The sequence below is a fragment of the Zalophus californianus genome, chromosome 11, assembly GCF_009762305.2.
Source record: "Zalophus californianus isolate mZalCal1 chromosome 11, mZalCal1.pri.v2, whole genome shotgun sequence".
Taxonomy (NCBI): domain Eukaryota; kingdom Metazoa; phylum Chordata; class Mammalia; order Carnivora; family Otariidae; genus Zalophus; species Zalophus californianus.
In genome coordinates this window covers 107600552-107620617 of record NC_045605.1, presented here as the reverse complement: position 1 = coordinate 107620617, position 20066 = coordinate 107600552, and the positions used below count along the sequence as shown (strand labels likewise).

The window sequence follows — 20066 nt, the reverse complement described above, 5'->3', positions numbered from 1 at the left end:
AGAGGACCCAGTGAGGTAACCCTTTGTCATCAGCTACCTACCCCCACCCCCGCCCCAACTGGCCCAATAGCACGACCCATTGTGATGGTTAGCGACTCCCCGGACTTCTGATTACACCCAGGTAGTGGTTGCGTCCGGAGCCCTTCTGACGCTTGAGCGCCGAACCCCCGCTTCCAGGGTGCTGATTGGCTAGCCGGGGCTGGGGGCGGGCTGACCTTCGCTCTGCAGCGTCGTCACCAGCTGGCCCCGCCCCCGTGCCGGGGCGACTGGGAGCCTAGCCTGGGGCAGCCATTTGTATGCGGCCGCGGGATTGGTCGCCCGGCTCCCGCGAGGGGGAGGGGAAGGAGGCAGCGCGCACTCGCGCGTGCGTGAGCTGGCGCGCGAGAAAGGGCCCGGTCGCGCCGAGGCTCGAGCGGCCGTCGCCATTTTGTAGGGTTCTCTCTGACGCGGGAGCCGCCGCCACCGCCGCCGCCACCCGGAGGTGCGAGGGGGTTTTGTGGGTGTGTGGGGAGCCTGAGGGCGGGCCGGGCTGCGCCTCTGGCGGAGGGGACCAGCCCACGGTTTGGGTTTCTCTTGCTGCGGGAAGTCCGGGGAAGACAACGGGAGGAGGCGGGGCCGGGTCTCCGGAGGGGGCGGGGCAGGGGTCGGGTCGAGTCTTTGTTGGGTCGAAAGAGCTGAAGGTTAGGTCGCTGGGGGGGGTCCCGGATTGGGGCCAAGGAAGCCTCTTTATTCTTCGAGTATCTTTGACGGTAATACTGCACGAAGGAGAGGTACACCGATTTCCCTCCAAAACCTCGTTACCAGGGACACTCGAGATATATGCTTCTTGCCCCCTTGAGTTCTTCTCTTTCCTGCCCCCCCAAGAGAGTATTTTAAGACATAAAACAGCCAACCCTGTTACTTAAATGCGCCTCATTTCACGAACATGATAGACGGTGCAATGCATGCTGACCCCGACCTCCTGTTGGGGTGTCACACGCATCTCACACTCTTACGTACAAACCTTTGCTCTCTATTAAGAAAATGATAAAACGTTTATATGAGGGTCTTGAATCTTGAAGGTGCCAAGAACTTCTTTGGAGGATTAAACCAAATGCAATGCACTGAAATTTCCCACTCCTCCCCTAACTTTTGGAAATCTTATTTCTTCCCTCCCAGGCTCTTGTCAGGATGGTGAAGCTGTTCATTGGAAACCTGCCCCGGGAGGCCACAGAGCAGGAGATCCGCTCACTCTTTGAGCAGTATGGGAAGGTGCTGGAATGTGACATCATTAAGAACTACGGCTTTGTGCACATAGAGGACAAGACGGCGGCTGAGGATGCCATACGCAACCTGCACCACTACAAGCTGCACGGGGTGAACATCAACGTGGAAGCCAGCAAGAATAAGAGCAAAGCCTCAACCAAGTTACATGTGGGCAACATCAGTCCTACTTGTACCAACCAGGAGCTTCGGGCCAAGTTTGAGGAGTATGGTCCAGTCATCGAATGTGACATCGTGAAAGATTATGCCTTCGTACACATGGAGCGGGCAGAGGATGCAGTGGAGGCCATCAGGGGCCTTGACAACACAGAGTTTCAAGGTGAACTGCTCTGGGGTCTGGGTGGCAGAACTGAGTAGTGGAGTCTAGGTCAAGACAGAGACAAGAACACAGGACCAGGCGGCTGGCAGGGTGATGTCTTCCGTTCTATTTTAGCTGGATATAATAACAACTGTGTAGAGTCACAAACTGGGTTACTTTATCACACAGTCTTCATTTGAGTGCTGTTGGAAGTTAATATGCCTTGGCAAATGAGTACGTCATGGGAGGAGGGAGGAGAAAAGTCTGTGCATTACCTTTTTTTTTTTTTTTAAGATTTTATTTATTTAGGGTCACCTGAGTGGCTCAGTTGGTTAAGCAACTGCCTTCGGCTCAGGTCATGATCCTGGAGTCCCGGGATCGAGTCCCGCATCAGGCTCCCTGCTCCGCGAGGGGCCTGCTTCTCCCTCTGACCCTCCCCACTCTCATGTACTCTCTCTCTCATTCTCACTCTCTCAAAATAAATCTTAAAAAAAAAAAAAGATTTTATTTATTGATTCATGAGAGAGAGGGGCAGAGGGAGAAGCAGGCTCCCCGCTGAGCAGGGAGCCCAACGCGGGACTCGATCCCAGGATCCTGGGATCGTGACCCCAGCTGAAGGCAGTCGCTTAAACCATCTGAGCCACCCAGGCGCCCCCTGCTTCTTTTGTTATGATCAGAAAGCTTTATATTTGAGTTTAAATGCTTAGGGTTTATACTCTTTACGGCCTGGGGTGATAGGTTGTTGTGGGAAAGAAGAACAGACATCTAGAGGGATCCCTATATTATAATTCTGGATGATGAAGCTGGATTTGGGGAAGTATCTTTTGAGTGCTCAAATGTGTTCAGTCTGTCAACTGCACAAGCAGGGCCCAGACCCATGCCACTGGACTATTCTCTTCCACTGACTATTATTTAACCCTAATGGGAAAAAAAAATTTTTTTTAAATAGTAGGTTGAATGAAACGTTGGTCCTGTTCTGAAAGGTTCCAATAAGGGTGTCATGGAGCATATTGTATAATTTTACCAATTATAAAGCTACATAGGTTATCATTAATACCCCAAGGATGTCTGAAGACTGCAACTGTGCTAATATGGTAGCCCCTAGGCACATGTGGCTATTAAATAAAATTTAAATTTCAGTTTTTCAGTTGTACTGTACACATTTGAAGCACTCAGAAGTCACATGAGGCTATTCGTGACTGTACTAGTGTAAATAGTTCGTTGACAGTGTCATCTTGAGCCACACATTTACAGCCACTTAACATCATTTTTTCTGAGTGCCACTAAAAGGTTTGTTGAAAAGGACTTAAGTGTCTTCTGCTAAACCTAGAAAACAGTGAGAAAAGAAATGGCAGAAGAGGAAAAGTTGACCAGAAAAGGGTAAGAAAGTTTGCAAATAGTGTAGATTGCAAATACTGCGTCAGATCTCTCTGGGCTCAGCCAGTGGTGTCCTGCTCCTCTCTAAAGCATAGGGCAAAAGTCATAGATAACTTGATACCATTAACGAGTTGTGTGACTTTGGACAAGTGTTTTTAATCTGTGCTTCATTTTCCCTACTTATAAAATAGAATTAGTGATCCCTGCAGTACCTCCCTCACATGATGGTAGTGAGGCTAGAATGAGGTAATAGATGTGAAAGTGTATTGACGGCAAACACTATATGATGAAAGGTGAGTGTTGTTTGCAACGAGTGTGTTTCCATTATGGTTAGAAGCTTATTTAAAATGTGATAGTTCACTTTCCTCACTTACCTATCTTATTTATATTTTTCTTTTATTAATTTGGAAAGCTGTTGCACTTCAGACAGCTTTAAGAATATTCTTAATTATATTTCACTTGATGGAGATGGGATCATAAATGGACAGTGTGGGGGAAAAATAGGGGTTCTCTCTTGACAGGTAACAAAATGTAAAGAGAATGCAATTTAGGTCGGGTCCAAACTCTGCAAAGATGTTCTAGTAATGTGATACGCATGTCCTTATTTTTTTAATATACAATTGAATAAAAGGATAAGGGGAAAAGTATGCATACAGAAGTCAATTAGTTGGGAGGGAGTTGGCTTGGGAAGAGTGTGTTTTAATAAAGCAGGTTTATTCTAGGAAGTGAATGTTTGAAAAACATCATTGGAAAAGAAGAATCCTTTATTTGGCTTTGATGTTCTTAGCCTGTCCACTCTGGAGAAAGCACTTACTCTGAGTTATACATACAGACATTTTTTATAACCAGCTCTGTTTTGTTTTTTAATTTAAAAAAAAGTATTTATTTATTTATTTGACAGGGAGAGCACAGGCAGGGGGAGTGGCAGGCAGAGGGAGAAGCGTGTGCAGGGAGCCCAACGCGGGACTCCCATCCCAGGACCCCGGGATCATAACCTGAGCTGATGGCAGACGCTTAACGAACTGAGCCATGCAGGCAACCCCACCAGCTCTGTTTTTTTCCAGATGACCAGAGAAAGTTTAGCATGGGATAATACGTTGCAGTTTTACAGAAAATATAATCCAGATACCAGATTGTCACATTTGTCTATAAAGCCTTTTTAGTCAGCTCGTAACGAAGGTGGCCTCTTAAGAGTGCCATTTTGAGGGCACCTGGGTGGCTCAGTCGGTTAAGCTGGACATGGAGCCCAACATGGGGCTTGAACTCACAACCCTAAGGTCAAACTTGAGCTGAGATCAAGAGTAGGACACAAGGGACGCCTGGGTGGCTTAGCTGGTTGAGCATGTGCTTTCAGCTCGGGTCATGATCCCAGGGTCCTGGGATCGAGCCCCGCATCGGGCTCCTTGCTCAGCGGGAAGTCTGCTGCCCCTTCTCCATCTGCCTGCCGCTCTGCCTGCTTGTGCGTTCTCTGTGTCAAATAAATAAATAAAATCTTAAAAAAAAAAATGCCACTTTGAACATCTTTTGAACCTTTACCAATAGTTGCTATTTAGGCTTCTGCATTTATGACTTATAAAAGGAAGCAGCAGAACCTGAGTTAACCTGGGTCTTTCAAGACCTGTTTCCTCTCCACAAGCAGCAGTGAACTGAACCACTGTTGAGTTGGCAGCTTGCATTGGAAGACACTAAATAAAAAAGCTGTTCCCAAGTAACAGTTCAAGCAACTGAATTGGGAATGATGTATAAGAGGTTAGGTGTCTTGTTTATCCCCAAATGTAAACAAGCACTAAACTGGAGTGCTGTTGTGGATCAGCTACACCCCCAGTCTTCTCCGGCTCCTGGCACATGATAGCTGCTCAGCACTTAGGACCCCAGGTTGCCCATCTCTCAGCATTTTAATAATCTTTTCTGTTCCAGCTTTCAAAAGAAAACACTTCTATTAGGCTGGCTTTCTGGGAAATGTCGGCAGCATATTTCACTAACTTTTGGAGTTCTCAGAACTTTAAAAACTTTTGGCCCCTCCAAGTGTAGCAGAGTGGCAGAATTTAATCTTTAAATTTTCTTTGCCCTGGTTCCTTAAGGTAATAAATAGAAGCACAGTATTTTTTAATTGTAAGAACTAAATTAAAAACCTAGTTACAGGGGTGCCTGGGTGGCTCAGTCGTTAAGCATCTGCTTTCGGCGCAGGTCATGATCCCGGGGTCCTGGGATCAAGCCCCGCATCGGGCTCCCTGCTCCACGGAGAGCCTGCTTCTCCCTCTCCCACTCCCCCTGCTTGTGTTCCCTTTCTCGCCGTGTCTCTCTCTCTGTCAAATAAATAAAATCTTTAAAAGAAAAAAAAAGCCTAGTTACCACCTTTGGAAAGCCTAGGAAAAAAACAACTATCACTTCTATTACAGATTTTTTTAGTTCTAGTTAAAAATTTATTTTTATTTATTCATTTGAGACACAGATATACAGAGAGAGAGAGAGCATGAGTGGGGGTAGAGGCAGAGGGAAAGGGAGAAGCAGGCTCCCCGCTGAGCCAGGAGCCCGATATGGGGCTCGATATGGGGCTCGATCCCAGGACCCTGGGATCATGACCTGAGCCGAAGGCAGACGCTTAACCATCTGAGCCACCCGGGCGCCCCTAAAAAAAATTTTTACCTGAATCCTTTTCACAGCTGCTACAGAGGTAGATTATAAACACAGATGTTTATAAACTTTGGAGTTCTGTCAGTACAGGAATGAAGATTGGATGTAGTAACAAATATCAAGGAAAAATCACTGGGTTTTGTTTCTCAAAAAAAAAAAAAATCCAATAACAGGGCCAGAATCTATAAAAGTAAAAAGCAAATTGAAATTTAAAAAAAATTTTTTTTAAAGATTTTATTTATTTATTTGGCAGAGCACAAGTAGGCAGAGCAGCAGGGAGAGGGAGAAAGCAGGCTCCCCAACCAGCAGGGAGCCCAATGTGGGGCTCGATCCCAGGACCCTGGGATCATGACCTGAGCTGAAGGCAGCCGCTTAACGACTGAGCCACCCAGGCACCCTTGAATTTTTTTTTTTTTAATGTACTTCTAGGTCTCTGAATTGGCTGCTTTTTAGATTGGCATGGTTACTCCGACTTCAGAATGGGAACAGCTTGTGTCTATCACACAGGTTAATGTCACCATTCATGTGTGAAAACCAAGTAACTTTTAGTCTTCCAGTCTAAATCATAGGGAACTTTACATTGGGCATATAAATTGGGGCAAAAAAATCTGTGTTTCTGTTCTAAGCATAGTTAGCATGTGGCCCTAAGAATTAGAATGGGAGTATTTAAATCTCTGAAAACAATGGTGGCTAAATGCTCCATTCAGAGAATTACTGCCATTTGGTATCTGTCGGCTGTCAGTGGTGATGGTGTGGATGCTGCGTCTCTGCTAGCAGCTAGAAGTAAAAACCTGAGCACTTTTGTTTCTGCTAAAGAAGGGGTTTTAAGTTGGAGGTGGCAACTACTTGCAGCTGGGGTGGTAGGAATCTTAGACATTGGGCAGAACTGCGTGTGGCTAAAGTGACACTGCTGCACTAACCCGCTCCCCTCTCAGGGTCAGTGCATGGCGCTGTTCTGGCTGCCGTCCTAAGTCGGGCTGTTTCCAACAGGATGGTGGAGCACGAGGCCTCCTATCGCATAGCTGCATCCAGAACAAGGTCTGTTAAAGAGAGAGCAACTTGCTGATCGTGGAGGGGGGATTTGTTCTGAGCAGCCCTTAAGAGTGACATAAAGCCCCTGTTCTCTGCATCTGTAGTGGCTGCCTTTTGGCTGCAATTTGAGAAATACTGACTTGATCTCCAAAGTCTTAGGCAGTTTGGGACTAAATGCTGCCAACAGTATTCCTCAAACTGCTCTTCAAGACCTTGGATGCTTTCATCAGCAAAGATTGTTTCTTAGCTGTTCGTAGTGCTCGCCATTTCCCAGAAGAATGGATGTTGCTCGTTTGTATGGGTGCCCAAAGGTTTTTAGGCAAATGCTGCATTTTTCTAACAAGTAGATAATCGCCTATGAAGAACTGTAAGCTACGTGGCAGGATGAAGTGCTGAATTACATGGGAACACACGGTCCCTAAGAAACCAGTACTGCTTCAGTATCTTTCTAATTCTTGCTGTTGAGAGACCTTGGTCAAGTTTTCTTTTCCGCAGTAGGCATGGATTCACCCTTGCTGAAAAACATGGGGGTGGGGTTGAAATCTGAAGGGTCGCATAACTCCTAGAGGTACTGAGGTGAAGCAGATGATGAGCCCAGGTGTGGTTTGTGTATCCAACATAGCCTCCTGGTGACACCTGCAAAAATGCCTGGAGGAAACGAGATGGAGCGAAGATTGCCGTGGTTTTTAAGCTACAGTAAATGCTGAGGCCTTATATTGCCCTGAGTAAATCAGTGAGAGGTTGGTAAGATGCTTTTCAAATCTGGCATAACTGAGGTTTTGTTGGCTATTTGATTTGGAAGAATTGGCAGGTCTTAAATCGTTACAGGTATAATCAAGTCTTAGCGGTGGTAAGTGGAACATTTTTCAGTTTCTGTGTTGGGGGCCAAGGGAAAGGAAGGGAAAGTTGCAGACACAGAAGTAGGGAATCCGGCTACTTGATGTAAGTAGAAAGTATTGACTGGTCTCCGAGGACTCACATTTTCTAGCTCTCATCTGTATTAAAACTTCACTTCTTTTGGAGGGGATTGCTGAAAAAGGGTTGTAGGAGCGTGTGTATGTATGTGTGTCTTAGGCCAACTAGTTTACTTTCATTTGGGTGAGGATTGAAGAATGTCGGTGAGTTATAATAACGTCTTCTTACATCTATTCCCTCAAGGCAAACGAATGCACGTACAGTTGTCCACCAGCCGGCTTCGGACTGCCCCTGGGATGGGAGACCAGAGTGGCTGCTATCGGTGCGGGAAAGAGGGGCACTGGTCCAAAGAGTGTCCAGTAGATCGTACAGGTCGTGTGGCGGACTTTACCGAGCAGTACAATGAACAGTATGGAGCGGTGCGCACGCCTTACACCATGGGCTACGGGGAATCCATGTATTACAACGATGCATACGGAGCGCTCGACTACTATAAGCGTTACCGGGTCCGCTCTTACGAGGCAGTGGCGGCGGCGGCGGCGGCTTCTGCATACAACTACGCGGAGCAGACCATGTCCCATCTGCCTCAAGTCCAGAGCACAGCTGTGACCAGTCACCTCAACTCCACTTCTGTTGATCCCTACGACAGACACCTGTTGCCGAACTCAGGTGCTGCTGCCACCTCGGCTGCTATGGCCGCGGCCGCTGCCAACACTTCCTCCTATTACGGAAGGGACAGGAGCCCCCTGCGTCGAGCCACAGCTGTGCTCCCCACAGTTGGAGAGGGCTACGGTTATGGGCCAGAGAGTGAGCTGTCTCAGGCTTCGGCGGCCGCGCGGAATTCCCTGTACGACATGGCCCGGTATGAGCGGGAGCAGTATGTGGACCGAGCGCGGTACTCAGCCTTTTAAAAACTGGAGGTGAGAGTGGGGCCGGTGTGGTTAAGAGGATGTAGTTTCCTTGAAAGGGATCTGTGCTGCATAGAGGAGGCTAAAGCCACCTGTTTGTTTGCTGTCAGGACAGTAACCAAGAGAGAGAAATTTATGTATTAGTCTTAGGCCAGAGGTTCATTTGGCCTGTTGAGGTTTTTTAGTGTATGACTCCAACCAACTTGTTTCCTTCGGAGAGAACAACAGCAAACTCAGTGAGAATATTATTTAATCAAGTGTAAGCAATCTGGGTTACAGAAACATAGTTAAAAGAACATTTGTTGAGTGCCCTTTTTGTACTTTATGTCATTTAATCTACACAAAAAGCCTCTAAGATATTTTCTCTTCTACAGAGAAGGGAACGAAGGCTCAGAGAGATTAAGTACTTTGCCTAAAGTCATCTGATAATTGAGAGGTAGTCAGAATTCAAACTCAAAACCCCACTCTCTTCCCACTAGAAAAATCATTGTGTAAGCAGAAGAGTACACGTTAAGGAGTTAGTAATGAATGTCACAGTGAGAATTTTAACTACAAGTTTAGACTTCTCACTTGCTAGTAGAACTACTCCTTAGGTCATTAGTTTTTATCAGAGGAAACTCTTCTAATATCCTAATCCTAAATCTGTAAGCCAGATAAAGTCCTGTAAGCTTTAGGTGTTTAGTTCTAAGGCCCTTGAAAACAGTGTTTTGGTGCCACTTCCTTCCCATGGAGTCCTTTCCTTATTAATAATCCAGAGCACCTTATTCTGCATGAGCACTTGAAGCCATATATCTGCATGGCCTGTTACTATCATTTAGAGCCCCAGCACTTCTCATTTTTTCCAGCAATTTTTGTTTTGGCTTTTGTTCAAGAGGAACACATAAGGGACTAGATAAAACAGGTAATTTCTGAGTGTGTATAAAATCCCACTGGTGATGACCCTGGAAAATTTAATTTTTCCTACTTCAGAAAATGTATACCAAAGATGTTGGAATGGCAAGAATAATTAGTAGGATTATCTAGATAAATTTCATCTGAGTGGAAATGGCATCATGACAACTTTCTGTTCTCATGGTTTTTCCTTGTACCTTGAAATTGAGCATCACTTGAATAGGAGGTGTACTCAAGTTAAACGGGAGTTTCCACACTTCCTAAGTTATCCCTTTGGTATATACGTGTAGAAGAAGAAAAAGCAATAGGAATTTGTCCTTTTATGTAGTGGGAAGCAAATAATGGTTTGAACCTGTGATACATTATATCCTATATGACCATGACAAGACTGGGATCTGTCTTCATGTGCATACATACTCTTACAGCTTGTGTAGTTTGCCTTAATTTTTACTTTTAATGCAGCTGGATCTGCCACGAAGTGGGATATTTCTCGTGGTATCATCTACCAGATAACTTCTGTTTTCCTCGAATGTGTTTTATAGTTAAATTAGTTTATTGTAGTCTTTAGAAGGGTATAGCTAAAGTATTTTAAAGTGAATTTTGACTGCAAGCAGTGGTTGTTCAACTATCCTCTTTTTAGTGATGACTTTTAAAGAAACTTACCTTCCAGGTGTGAACCTCAAATGGACTGAATAACCCTGAGTTGGTTGCAGTCCCAGGAGCCTGATGTTAATGAGGCTGCCAGGATGAAATACTCCAGAACTGTTGGGGATCTGAATTTGGGTCTCACCCTAGCAGAACTGATTCAAGAACGTCACAACTTTTGAAGTCGGTTGGTACAGATCAAGACCAAGATTTGGCCCTTTGTCTGTAATAAGTAGAGGAACTTGGTGTGAGTTAACTTTTTTCCCCCAGTCATTGGTGTCTGGAGTTCCCATCATCAATGGAAGAATAGAGAATTTTAGGATTTCTTCTTTTGATTTGGTAAGGGAGATTTGACCAAGTAGGGGAACTACTGGAGTTATGGCTCTAAATCTGTGACAGTATGACATATAGGTATGTCGGAGGGTGAATGAACTGTTCCTTGATACCCTTTGTGATTGTCATTTCTGAAAACTTGTTTACTATGAAAGAATAAAATGAAACAAATGTAGAGTAGTACAATTGGCCATATTTGAGATCTTGACATCTACTTTTTCTGGACTTAAAAACTAAATTATGGTTTTTGATAGTATCTTTCTGTGCCCTTTGTGGCAGTGACAGTAGCCTTTTATCACCAACACAGCAGTCTTCCAGATAGATTGCTTATTCTATATATAGCTATAAGTAGACTCCTTGGTAATTACACAGGATGTAAGTTTGATCCAGTCTGACTTGGTTTTGTTTTGTTCTTTGTTCTTTTCCCCCTGGAATACAGGACGGGACCAGGGCCCTTGTACTCGGAGCCAAGCTGCTCTCCAGGCATTGTGTAAGCCTCTTGTGTTGTGCTCTCTTTCAGGTAGGATAATTGCGGACTGAACCCTCGGGCTGCGGTCATATATGAGAACTTGCTCCGCGCGGTCCCCTTTGCCGGGATGTTTCCATTGCTTCATGTTTCAGTAAACAAAGGAGTTTGTGACCAACTATGTTTTCTTTCTTAATTTAATTCTTCTAAGTTGACTTTTCTTTCCTCCTGATACTAGTCTCTGTAGCCTTTCACTCTATTCCTTATATTCTCAGCCTCTGAGCAGCCCTAGGTAAGGATTATGCTGGCATCCCCTTTTTCCTGTACAGGGGAACCCCTCTTATCTTGCTTTCCTTAGGAGTTGAACCCTTCTCCCTGTCTACCTGCAACATCTCCTTTCCCTTTAAAATGACCATGTAGTGGCAAGCGACCTTTTACTCTTCTCTGTTAGCTCTGGACTCTAACATTGAAGCTAATCTTTTGAAACTGCTAGGACCATTGGGGTTTTGGGGGTGGGGTTGTTTTGTTTGTTTGTTTTGTTTTTTTTATGTCTGACCTGTGATCGTGGTACAGCATTAGCTGAAATTTAGCCTTGTTTTACTCCACTCCTCCCATTTTTTTTTTTTTAATATTTTGACAAATAAACGTTTCTAACACTTAAGTACCTTTTTGTGTTGATTGTTATTTACCACCAGTATCTTCTGGTTCATTCTTAGTTGTGCTGAAACTCTAAAATTTGAATGAGTAGATGCCGGGAATTTAGATGTAGAAGGAAGGATTTAGGGAGGTCTAAGTAATAGGCCTCAACAATGGATAGAGAAAAGTTATCCAACATCTTGAGACACTGGTAAGTATGCTACTGCTCATGGGCAGGGTCCTTCTTTCTAAATAACCAGAGCTAGGACACCTGGGTGGCTCAGTCGGCTAAGCATCTGCCTTCGGTTCAGGTCATGATCCCAGGATCCTGGGATCAAGTCCCGCATTGGGCTCGTGCTCAGCAGGGAGTCTGCTTCTCCCTCTGCCTGCCACTCCCCCTGCTTGTGCTCTCAGTCTCTCTCTCTGACAAAATCTTTAAATAAATAATAACCAGAGCTACTCCTTCCACTTTTCAGGCTAGCAAACCCAGGTTAGAACCCCTAGTATCAGGAAAAAGTTAAGCCAGAATATTACCAAGGACCTATCAGGTTGACTCAATTTGACTTCATAGTATATATTCAATTGAATTCACTTCCAGGCTACTTAAAGAGGTCTCCTGTGGTGTTAATATTCTGCTAGGTTTAGACTATAGGTAAAATGAAGAATTGTTATAAGAGGTCAAAGAGGAGAACAGGTCACATTTTTAACAGAAAACTAGGGTATTAATGATTAGCAGTGACAACATTCTGCAATTAAATGTGTCTATAGAATTTTTTAAAAGATTTATGGACATATTTTATCATTGCTTAGGTCCCCATAAAAACAAGTTTAGTGATGGACTCAGTCCTACTTAAGGACTTATTTACTGAAACCTATATGGAAATGCTAAGGTGTAAATTCTGACTGTGAATTTTAATCTGATTTTATAGCATTTCCCCACATGTTTTATGCTTAAAAAAATTCTGACATAGGGGTGCCTGGGTGGCTCAGTCAGTTAAGCATCCAACTCTCCATCTCAGCTCATCTTGATCTCAGGGTCATGAGTTCAAGCTTGGCATTGGGCTCCATGCTGGGTGTGGAGGCTACTTAAAAAAAAAAAAAAAGCAAAATTTCCCCGTTCTGGGGGTAGGATACAGTAGTCTGTAGAGGTTAACCTGTCCACACACCCTTGCAACAAGTGGTAAAAGTGCACAAGGCCCATGTTGGCTTCAGCATTCCCTAAAGAGGCAGGGCTGTTTTAAGGAAAAAAAGGCAGAGGTACTGGGATTTCCTTGTAACTGATATACAAGTCACCAGGCAGAACAAAGAGAAATATGTACAGGTTTTGTTGGCCTCATCAAAATCTCAGGTACCTCTTCTGTGGTTTTTGTGTGTGTATGCATGAGCTTTTTTTTTTTAAGATTTTATTTATCTGAGACACAGCAAGAGAGGGAACACAAGCAGGGGGAGTGGGAGAGGGAGCAGCAGACTTCCCGCTGAGCAGGGCGCCTGGCATGGGACTCAATCCCAGGACCCTGGGATCATGACCTGAGCCGAAGTCAGATGCTTAACGACTGAACCACCCAGGCGCCCGAGCACTAACTTTTTTTTTTTTTTTAAAGATTTATTTGAGAGATCGAGAATGAGAGAGTACATGAAAGGGGGGAGGGTTAGAGGGAGAAGCAGGCTCCCCGCTGAGCAGGGAGCCCAATGTGGGACTCGATCTCAGGACCCCAGGATCATGACCTGAGCCGAAGGCAGTCGCCTAACCAACTGAGCCACCCAGGCGCCCCGAGCACTAACTTTTAAGTTTAACATACTTTACTGGCAAGACAAAAAAATGAGAGTCTGCAAAACAGTTCTACATCAGCTCTGTCCAATAAAACTTGTCAAGTGTTGGAAGTGTTCTAGGTTTGTGCTGTCCTCAATTTATAGCCGTTAGCTACATGTGCCTAGTGGCTACTATACTGGACAGCACAGTTTAGATGGTAAAGTAAGTTCCTTGTATGAGGAGGGGAGAAAAAAAGCTTTGTAGAATCCTACAAAATATTTTTCCCTTAAAAAGAATCTTTCGGGATGCCTGGGTGGCTCAGTCATTAAGCGTCTGCCTTCAGCTCAGGTCATGATCCCAGGGTCCTGGGATTGAGTCCCACACCAGGCACCCTGCTCAGCGGGAAGCCTGCTTCTCCCTCTCCCACTCCCCCTGCTTGTGTTCCCTCTCTCCCTGTGTTGCTGTCAAATAAAATCTTTAAGAAAAGTAAATTTTTTAAAAATTAGGAAGAAATCTTTCATGGGATGCCTGGGTGGCTCAGTCGGTTAAGTGCCTGCCTTCGGCTCAGGTCATGATCCCAGGGTTCTGGGATCGAGTCCTGCATGGGTTTCTTGCTCAGCAGGAGCCTGCTTCTCCCTCTGCCTGCCTCTGCCCCTGTTTGTGCTCTGATAAATAAAATTGCTGTGTCTCTGTCAAAATCTTAAAAAAAAACAAAACTTTCACGGCGTGCGTGGGTGGCTCAGTTGGTTAAGTGTCTGCCTTTGGCTCAGGTCATGATCCCAGGGTCTTGGGACTGAACCCCGCATCCGGCTCCCCGCTCAGCAGGAAGTCAGCTTCTCCCTCTTCCTCTGCTCTGCTTGTGCTCTCTCTCAAATAAAATCTTTAAAGTAGGTAAATAAAATTTAAAAATCCTTTAATTCCTCCCAAAATAGGTAACACTGGGAAAAGGGTTAGTTTTCAGCCAATATAAGAGGACTGCTGAGTAGGAACAAATGTGTTTATTTCTAAATCTCCGTTATTACCATGAGAAATTGCATGCTGTGGACATAAATCCCCTTTTATTCACCAAGACCAGGTTTCTCACTGTAGACCATTTCAGAGTCCCATGAGGCATCTCCACACTAAAAGCTCCCATGAATTCCATTTATCAGTGACTGAATTCCTACTCTGAGTCAAGATTTGGGTGATGAAGGCAGCCTATGTGGTTCCTAGCAGAGAGGCAAACCTTAATTACATCTCTGACAAGTACTGTGGAGGGTCAAGTACAGGATGCTATGAAAACAATAGTGACTAATTTTGGTGGATGGGGGAGTGGGGCAGTTACTAGTCCAAGTGAGGAAGCAGCACATGTGAGGCCCCTGATCAGGGAGACCGTGGTACCCATTAGGAACCATAAAGAAGAAACTGCAGTAGGCATCTGAAGAGGTAAGTTACAGGCAGAGTTCATTAGAGCCTTACAGGCTGTTAGGAATTTCATCTTCACCCTAAAAGACTAACTGGAAGCCATTAAAGGGTTTTAAATTTGGGGTTAACAGGACCAGATTAGTTTTTTTTAAAAGATCACTCTGGAAAGGAAAAAAAATGAATAGCATTATAAATGTGAAATTTATGTGGTATATAACAGAGGTCTCTCTCCCCTAATCATGAAGCCAAAGGTGACATTTTAAAGGGAGAAAAAATACCCTATAGACAGGAAAAGAACCATTCATAAGGGCATGCGATTCAAGGGGCACTCAAAGGGGTAGGGTTTAAATCCCTGAGGTTAATCAACCCATAAATAACAGAATGAGCTGTGCCTCTCCCCACTCTAACATTTGCTGAGCACCTGTTGTTGGCCAGGCCCCAAAGGCTTTGCACAAGGCACCGCTGAGGGTCAGGGGAGATGAGATAAGGTCTCAGCTGAGAGGATGGTATGATGAAAATGTTAATTGCTAGGAGAAATGTAAAAGCATCGTGTGGAGTTCAGAGAAGGGCGATTATTTCTGCAATCCTACCAAAACTCCACTGCTTATTCTTTGTGCCTTAAGACCCCTCTCCTTTGAAACAAACTTAGCAGTTTACAGAGACAGTGAAAATGGAGGGATAATGAAGGCCAAGGGGATATCCCTGACCCAACCTGGGGGTGGGGGATGGGAATGAAGACTATCTCAGGTCTTCCATCTCCATGAATTTCTTCCTAAACAGTCCACGATTTGAGAGGGGATTCCGAGCATCCACCCACGCAAAGCCCAGCCATTGCAGCAGCACTGTAAGGCACTTCAAGTACAAAGCAAAACCAATCCTAGCCTGATTTAAATATTGCTGCCCAGAAGAAAGGCATCCAGATTCCCCTAGATGGTATTTGAGAACTCCCCGAGTTCCACACCACCTTTCCTGGGGTGGTAGGAGAGACACAGACCTGCCACAGCTTCTACTTGACAAAAGTCCTACTGTAGCCCAAGCCCCGCTCCACCTTTTAGACCAGCCACAGCCTTGTAGAGCTAGACAGTGGAGCACAAAAAGATACCAGGCCCTCAGCACTCAATGCACTGCACAGAGCTTGTCTGAAGGGCAAAAAAGGGTTGGCAGGCTGCAAGACAGCCCAGGAAAGGGAAGCAACTTGCCCATGATTGGCTTCATGGCTTGTCAGAATTTGGCTCACAAATCTGGTTCTTGAAGAGTCTCCTGCCCTAGGAGATCTGGGAGGAGGAAAGCAGAGATCAAAACGCATTCCTAGGAAAAGCTGTCAACTTGTCAGAATAACTGATGTCAGGACTTTAAGATCTCGGCTATGTTCTACTGCTGAGGAGAACTGAAGTACCAGAAATGAAAGAATAGCCCCAGGAACCTACAAGGGAAGAGGTTATGGTCCAGTGAGATGATTTTAATCAGTAGTGCCTTAGTTTTGCAGGCCCTTTGAAGATCCCAGCCAAATTCAAACTGCACAATGGCCCTACAGATTTGATGACTTATCCATCATCGCTGCTAGTCCATAAAAACCCAATGAGGTAACATCCTTGGCTGCCCTGGTAATTAAAGCAACAGAGGTTTAAAAGGTTAAATGACTTGGCTCCCCTCCCCCAACACAGTACTGAGGGAAAAACTTCTGATTCCTAGTGCTTGCTCTCTATAGCAGAAAGCCACAGTAAGAAGCTACTGGAGAGGAGCAGTTGACAAAGGGACCCAGCAGTCTTAGGGGTAGATCCTATCCACATGAAGGAGATACAAGGGGAGTTTTTTAAGCCTCTTCATTTGGCAAGGTGAACCAGACTGCCAGCGATGGTGGACCTGGACTGCCCTTGGCTCTGGTATCTCTGAAGCAGGACAGTGGCCATGAGAATTAGGAAAGTGAGTGGTTGGGGAAATAGTTCTCTCCACCGCAGGTACCATTACATTCCCTCCATCTTGGGGTGTGGCGTGCTTCAGTGGCTGTGTGAACTGTACCCCACCTCTCCATACAGACACAATGAAGAATTCTAGGCAAGATCATTTAAGTTGGGCAACTGGCCAACACCTCAGGGACCACATTGGTGCTGGTATGTGTCCCCACCTGGAATCACACTGCACTGGAGAAGGCTGGGTGAGCCAGGCTGGCATCAGACAGGCACAAAGCCCCGGGCCCCACAAGGAAGCCAGAATCCTGGGCGCAACTCACAACGGAGCTCATACGCAAGAGCAGAGCTTGCACTGCCACCAGCCTCAGCACTCTCACTGAACTAAAGGCTAAAATTTGGGCTCTGGAACTGGAGGGCCAGAACTGAAATACAACCCCTCTCTGTGCCTTAGGCATGTTACTTAACCTTTTTTTTTTTAATTGTTATTTGAGAGAGAGCGAGAGCACACACGAGTGGGGAGGAGAGGGAGAAGCGGGCTCCCCAGGAAGCAGGGAGCCTGAAGCAGGGCTCGATCCCAGGCCCCTGGAATCACGGCCTGAGCTGAAGGCAGACACTCAACCCACTGAGCCACCCAGGTGCCCCTCTGAGCCTGTTTCGTCATAAAATGGGAATAACCTTCCTGTTAAGAGCTGTTCAGGGACGCCTGGGTGGCTCAGTCGGTTAACCGGCTGCCTTTGACCTGGGTCATGATCCCAGAGTCCTGGGATCGAGTCCCGCATCGGGCTCCTTGCTCGGCAGGGAGCCTGCTTCTCCCTCTCTTTCCCTCTGCTTGTGCTCTGTCAAATAAATAAAATCTTAAAAAAAAAAAAAAGCTGTTCAGAGGGGGCACCTGGGTGGCTCAGTGGGTTAAGTGTCTGCCTTCAGCTCAGGTCATGATCATGGGGTCCTAGGATTGAACCCCGAATCGGGCTCTCTGCTCAGTGGGGAGCCTGCTTCTCCCTCTCCCCTGCCGCTCACCCTGCTTGTGCACTTTGTCAAATAAATAAATAAAATCTAAAAAAAAAAAAAAAAAAAGCCGTTTGGAGTAAATGCAAAGCGCTCAACTGGCCATTCCTATCACAAATGAACTATGATGTGGGCAAGCAAAAGAGAAGGTTCCACCCCTTCTGGAGGCTCACCAGTTAGTGGAGTAGGTGTACTCTCAAAAGACACAAATCTATAATGACAAACTATCAAGAGGGCTATGCGTGCAGAAAGATAGAGGAAGGAGAGCTGATATCACGCTCTCTCTAGTCCTTCAAGGATTCCAGCTCCCCGTCCTTCCATTTCTTACCCAGTTATGAGACCTGAAGACAAACCCACTTGCTCAGCTCTTAGGGATCATCAAATCTCAAAGCAAAAGGGCCCGCCTAGGGTATCAAACAGTTCTACCTTCTCTGCTTTTTACTGACTGAACTCTTATGGCATAGGGCACAACTCCAGCCCTAAAAGTGGCTATCCACCCATCCTCTGGTCTTACCCCAGGGCCTGGTTCTATGCTGGCACTCATTTCTTGAAAGACTGTGACTGCTAAGGCAATGAATGGATGGGGACAAGGGCAGAAGGTATTATGTTCTCAAGAGGAGCACATAATTCAAATGATAGCTTACATATGTCCATTAACTATTGTCTGTTATGCATCAGGCACTGTTGCCTGGCACAGGGGGCAAATCCCTGTTCCCCTGCCTTATAATTTTGTGAGGAAAATGTTCCAATAAATAACCAAAGAAAGTGGGTTAAGTACAAAACACATAAACTGAACACAATGGTAGGGAAAAATGGAAGGAGGCATCTACTTAGAGGTTGCCAGGGAGGACTCTGATGCTTGATCCTGAAGCTAAGATCTTATGGATAAGAAATTAGCCCTAAGGTGGTTAAGCGGAAAATCTTTCCAGACAGAAAGGCGGCCCTGAGGGAGGAAAAATGTTTCATGAACTAGGACCTGAAAGGAAGACCAGTGTGGTTAGAAAACGATGGGTGGGGGGCGCCTGGGTGACTCAGGCAGTTGAACGGCCAGCTCTTGATTTCAGCTCAGGTCATGATCTTGGTCCTGGATTAAGCTGTCCTCTTTGGGCTCCACGCTCAGTGGGGAGTCCGCTTGAGCAAGATTTTCTCCCCTTCCGCCCCACCCCCGACTTGCACACGCTCTAAAAATAAATCTAATAAAAAATAAAAAAGGAAGGAAGAAAAAAAGATGGGTGAGGGGGAAAGGTCCTGAGATTGGAGTGGGGTTGAGACCAGACATTTCAAAGCATTTTAGGCTAAAGTAGAGGACTGGCATTGTTCTTAAAAAAAACTGGAAAATTGCTGAAAGGTTCTAAGTTATGGAATAACAATCAGATTTGTATTTAACAAGATCATCCCAGCTACTGAATGGAGATAAATTGAAGAGGAAAAACAGGAAGATAGAAAACAGGCCAGGAGAAGGCTACTACTGTATGTAGTAGTCCTGGGTGGGAGATGAGTATATGGTCTTGACTATCACTGTGGCACAGACATGGACACAAGTGGCAATATTTGATATAAAATGAACAAAAGAACTGATAAGAAATGAGGGAAGAATCAAGGATGATTACCAGCAATCTCCTTGGAGCAATTTCGTGGATGGAAACACTATTTAAAAATATGGGAGGGGTGCCTGGGTGGCTCAGTTGGTTAAGCGTCTGTCTTTGGCTCAGGTCATGACCCCGAGAGTCCTGGGATCGAGCCCCGCATCGGGCTCCCTACTCCATGTGGAGCCTGCTTCTCCCTCTCCCACTGCCTGCTGGCTTCCCCTGATTGTGCTCTGTCAAAAAATAAATAAAAATCTTTTAAAAAAATTTAAAAATTAAGAGATAAAGATATGGGAAAGACTGGAGGCGAAATCATTTTGGAGTGGGAAGACTCAGGAATTCTATTTCAGACATATCAAGTCTGAGTGTACTGACAACCACGGAGGGGCGCCTGGGTGGCTCAGTTGGTTAAGCATCCAACTCTTGGTTTTGGCTCAGGTCATCTCAGGCTCATGACGAGAGCCCCAGGTCAGGCTCCACAATCAGCACAGTCTGTTTGAGATTCTCTTTATCCCTCTCCCTCTGCCCTGCGCCCCCACTCGTGCACCCTCACTAAAATAAATCTTTGGGGGTGCCTGGGTGGCACAGTCAGTTAAGCATCTGACTTCAGCTCAGGTCATGATCCCAGGGTCCTGGGATCGAGCCCGTCAGGCTCCAAGCACTCAGCAGGGAGTCTGCTTCTCCCTCTGCTTCTCCCTCTCCCTCCATTCATTCTCTTTCTTTCTCAAATAAAAGAATCTTAAAAAATAAGTCTTTAAAAAAAAAAAAAAAAAAGACAACCAAAGAGAACCCTCTGTAGGTCTCTGGATCCCTGAACTCTGAGCACAGAGGAGAGGTTTAGGACAAGAGAAGTAAATTTTTCAGCATCCAGATCAGTGTAATCCAACAGAAATAGAACGTGAGCCACAAATGCAAGCTACATATGTAGTTGACCCTTGACCCTCTGTGTAGCCAAAAATCCACATACAACCCTTGATTCCCAAAAAGTTTAACTACTAATAAGCCTACTGTTG

General features: G+C 45.5%; 1 protein-coding gene across 5 annotated transcripts; it reads left to right on the top strand.

Annotated features, from left to right (window-relative positions):
* The first annotated feature begins 285 nt into the window (after positions 1 to 285).
* LOC113914753 (RNA-binding protein 4B) lies at positions 286 to 11426 on the top strand. Of its 5 annotated transcripts, none has more exons than XR_003517525.2 (5): positions 286 to 481; positions 1159 to 1582; positions 7763 to 8439; positions 9989 to 10150; positions 10817 to 11426. XR_003517525.2 is itself a non-coding variant. In XM_027580249.2 (4 exons), exons 2-3 carry the CDS (start codon positions 1171 to 1173, stop codon positions 8428 to 8430), a joined length of 1080 nt encoding a protein of 359 aa, XP_027436050.1. In that variant the 5' UTR covers positions 286 to 481; positions 1159 to 1170; the 3' UTR covers positions 8431 to 8439; positions 10736 to 11426. The 5 variants fall into 5 exon arrangements, 3 of the variants coding, with proteins under 3 accessions (XP_027436050.1, XP_027436049.1, XP_027436051.1); XR_003517524.2 differs by having other exon boundaries at positions 10736 to 11426; XM_027580249.2 differs by lacking the exon at positions 9989 to 10150 and having other exon boundaries at positions 10736 to 11426.
* The last annotated feature ends 8640 nt before the right edge of the window (positions 11427 to 20066 follow it).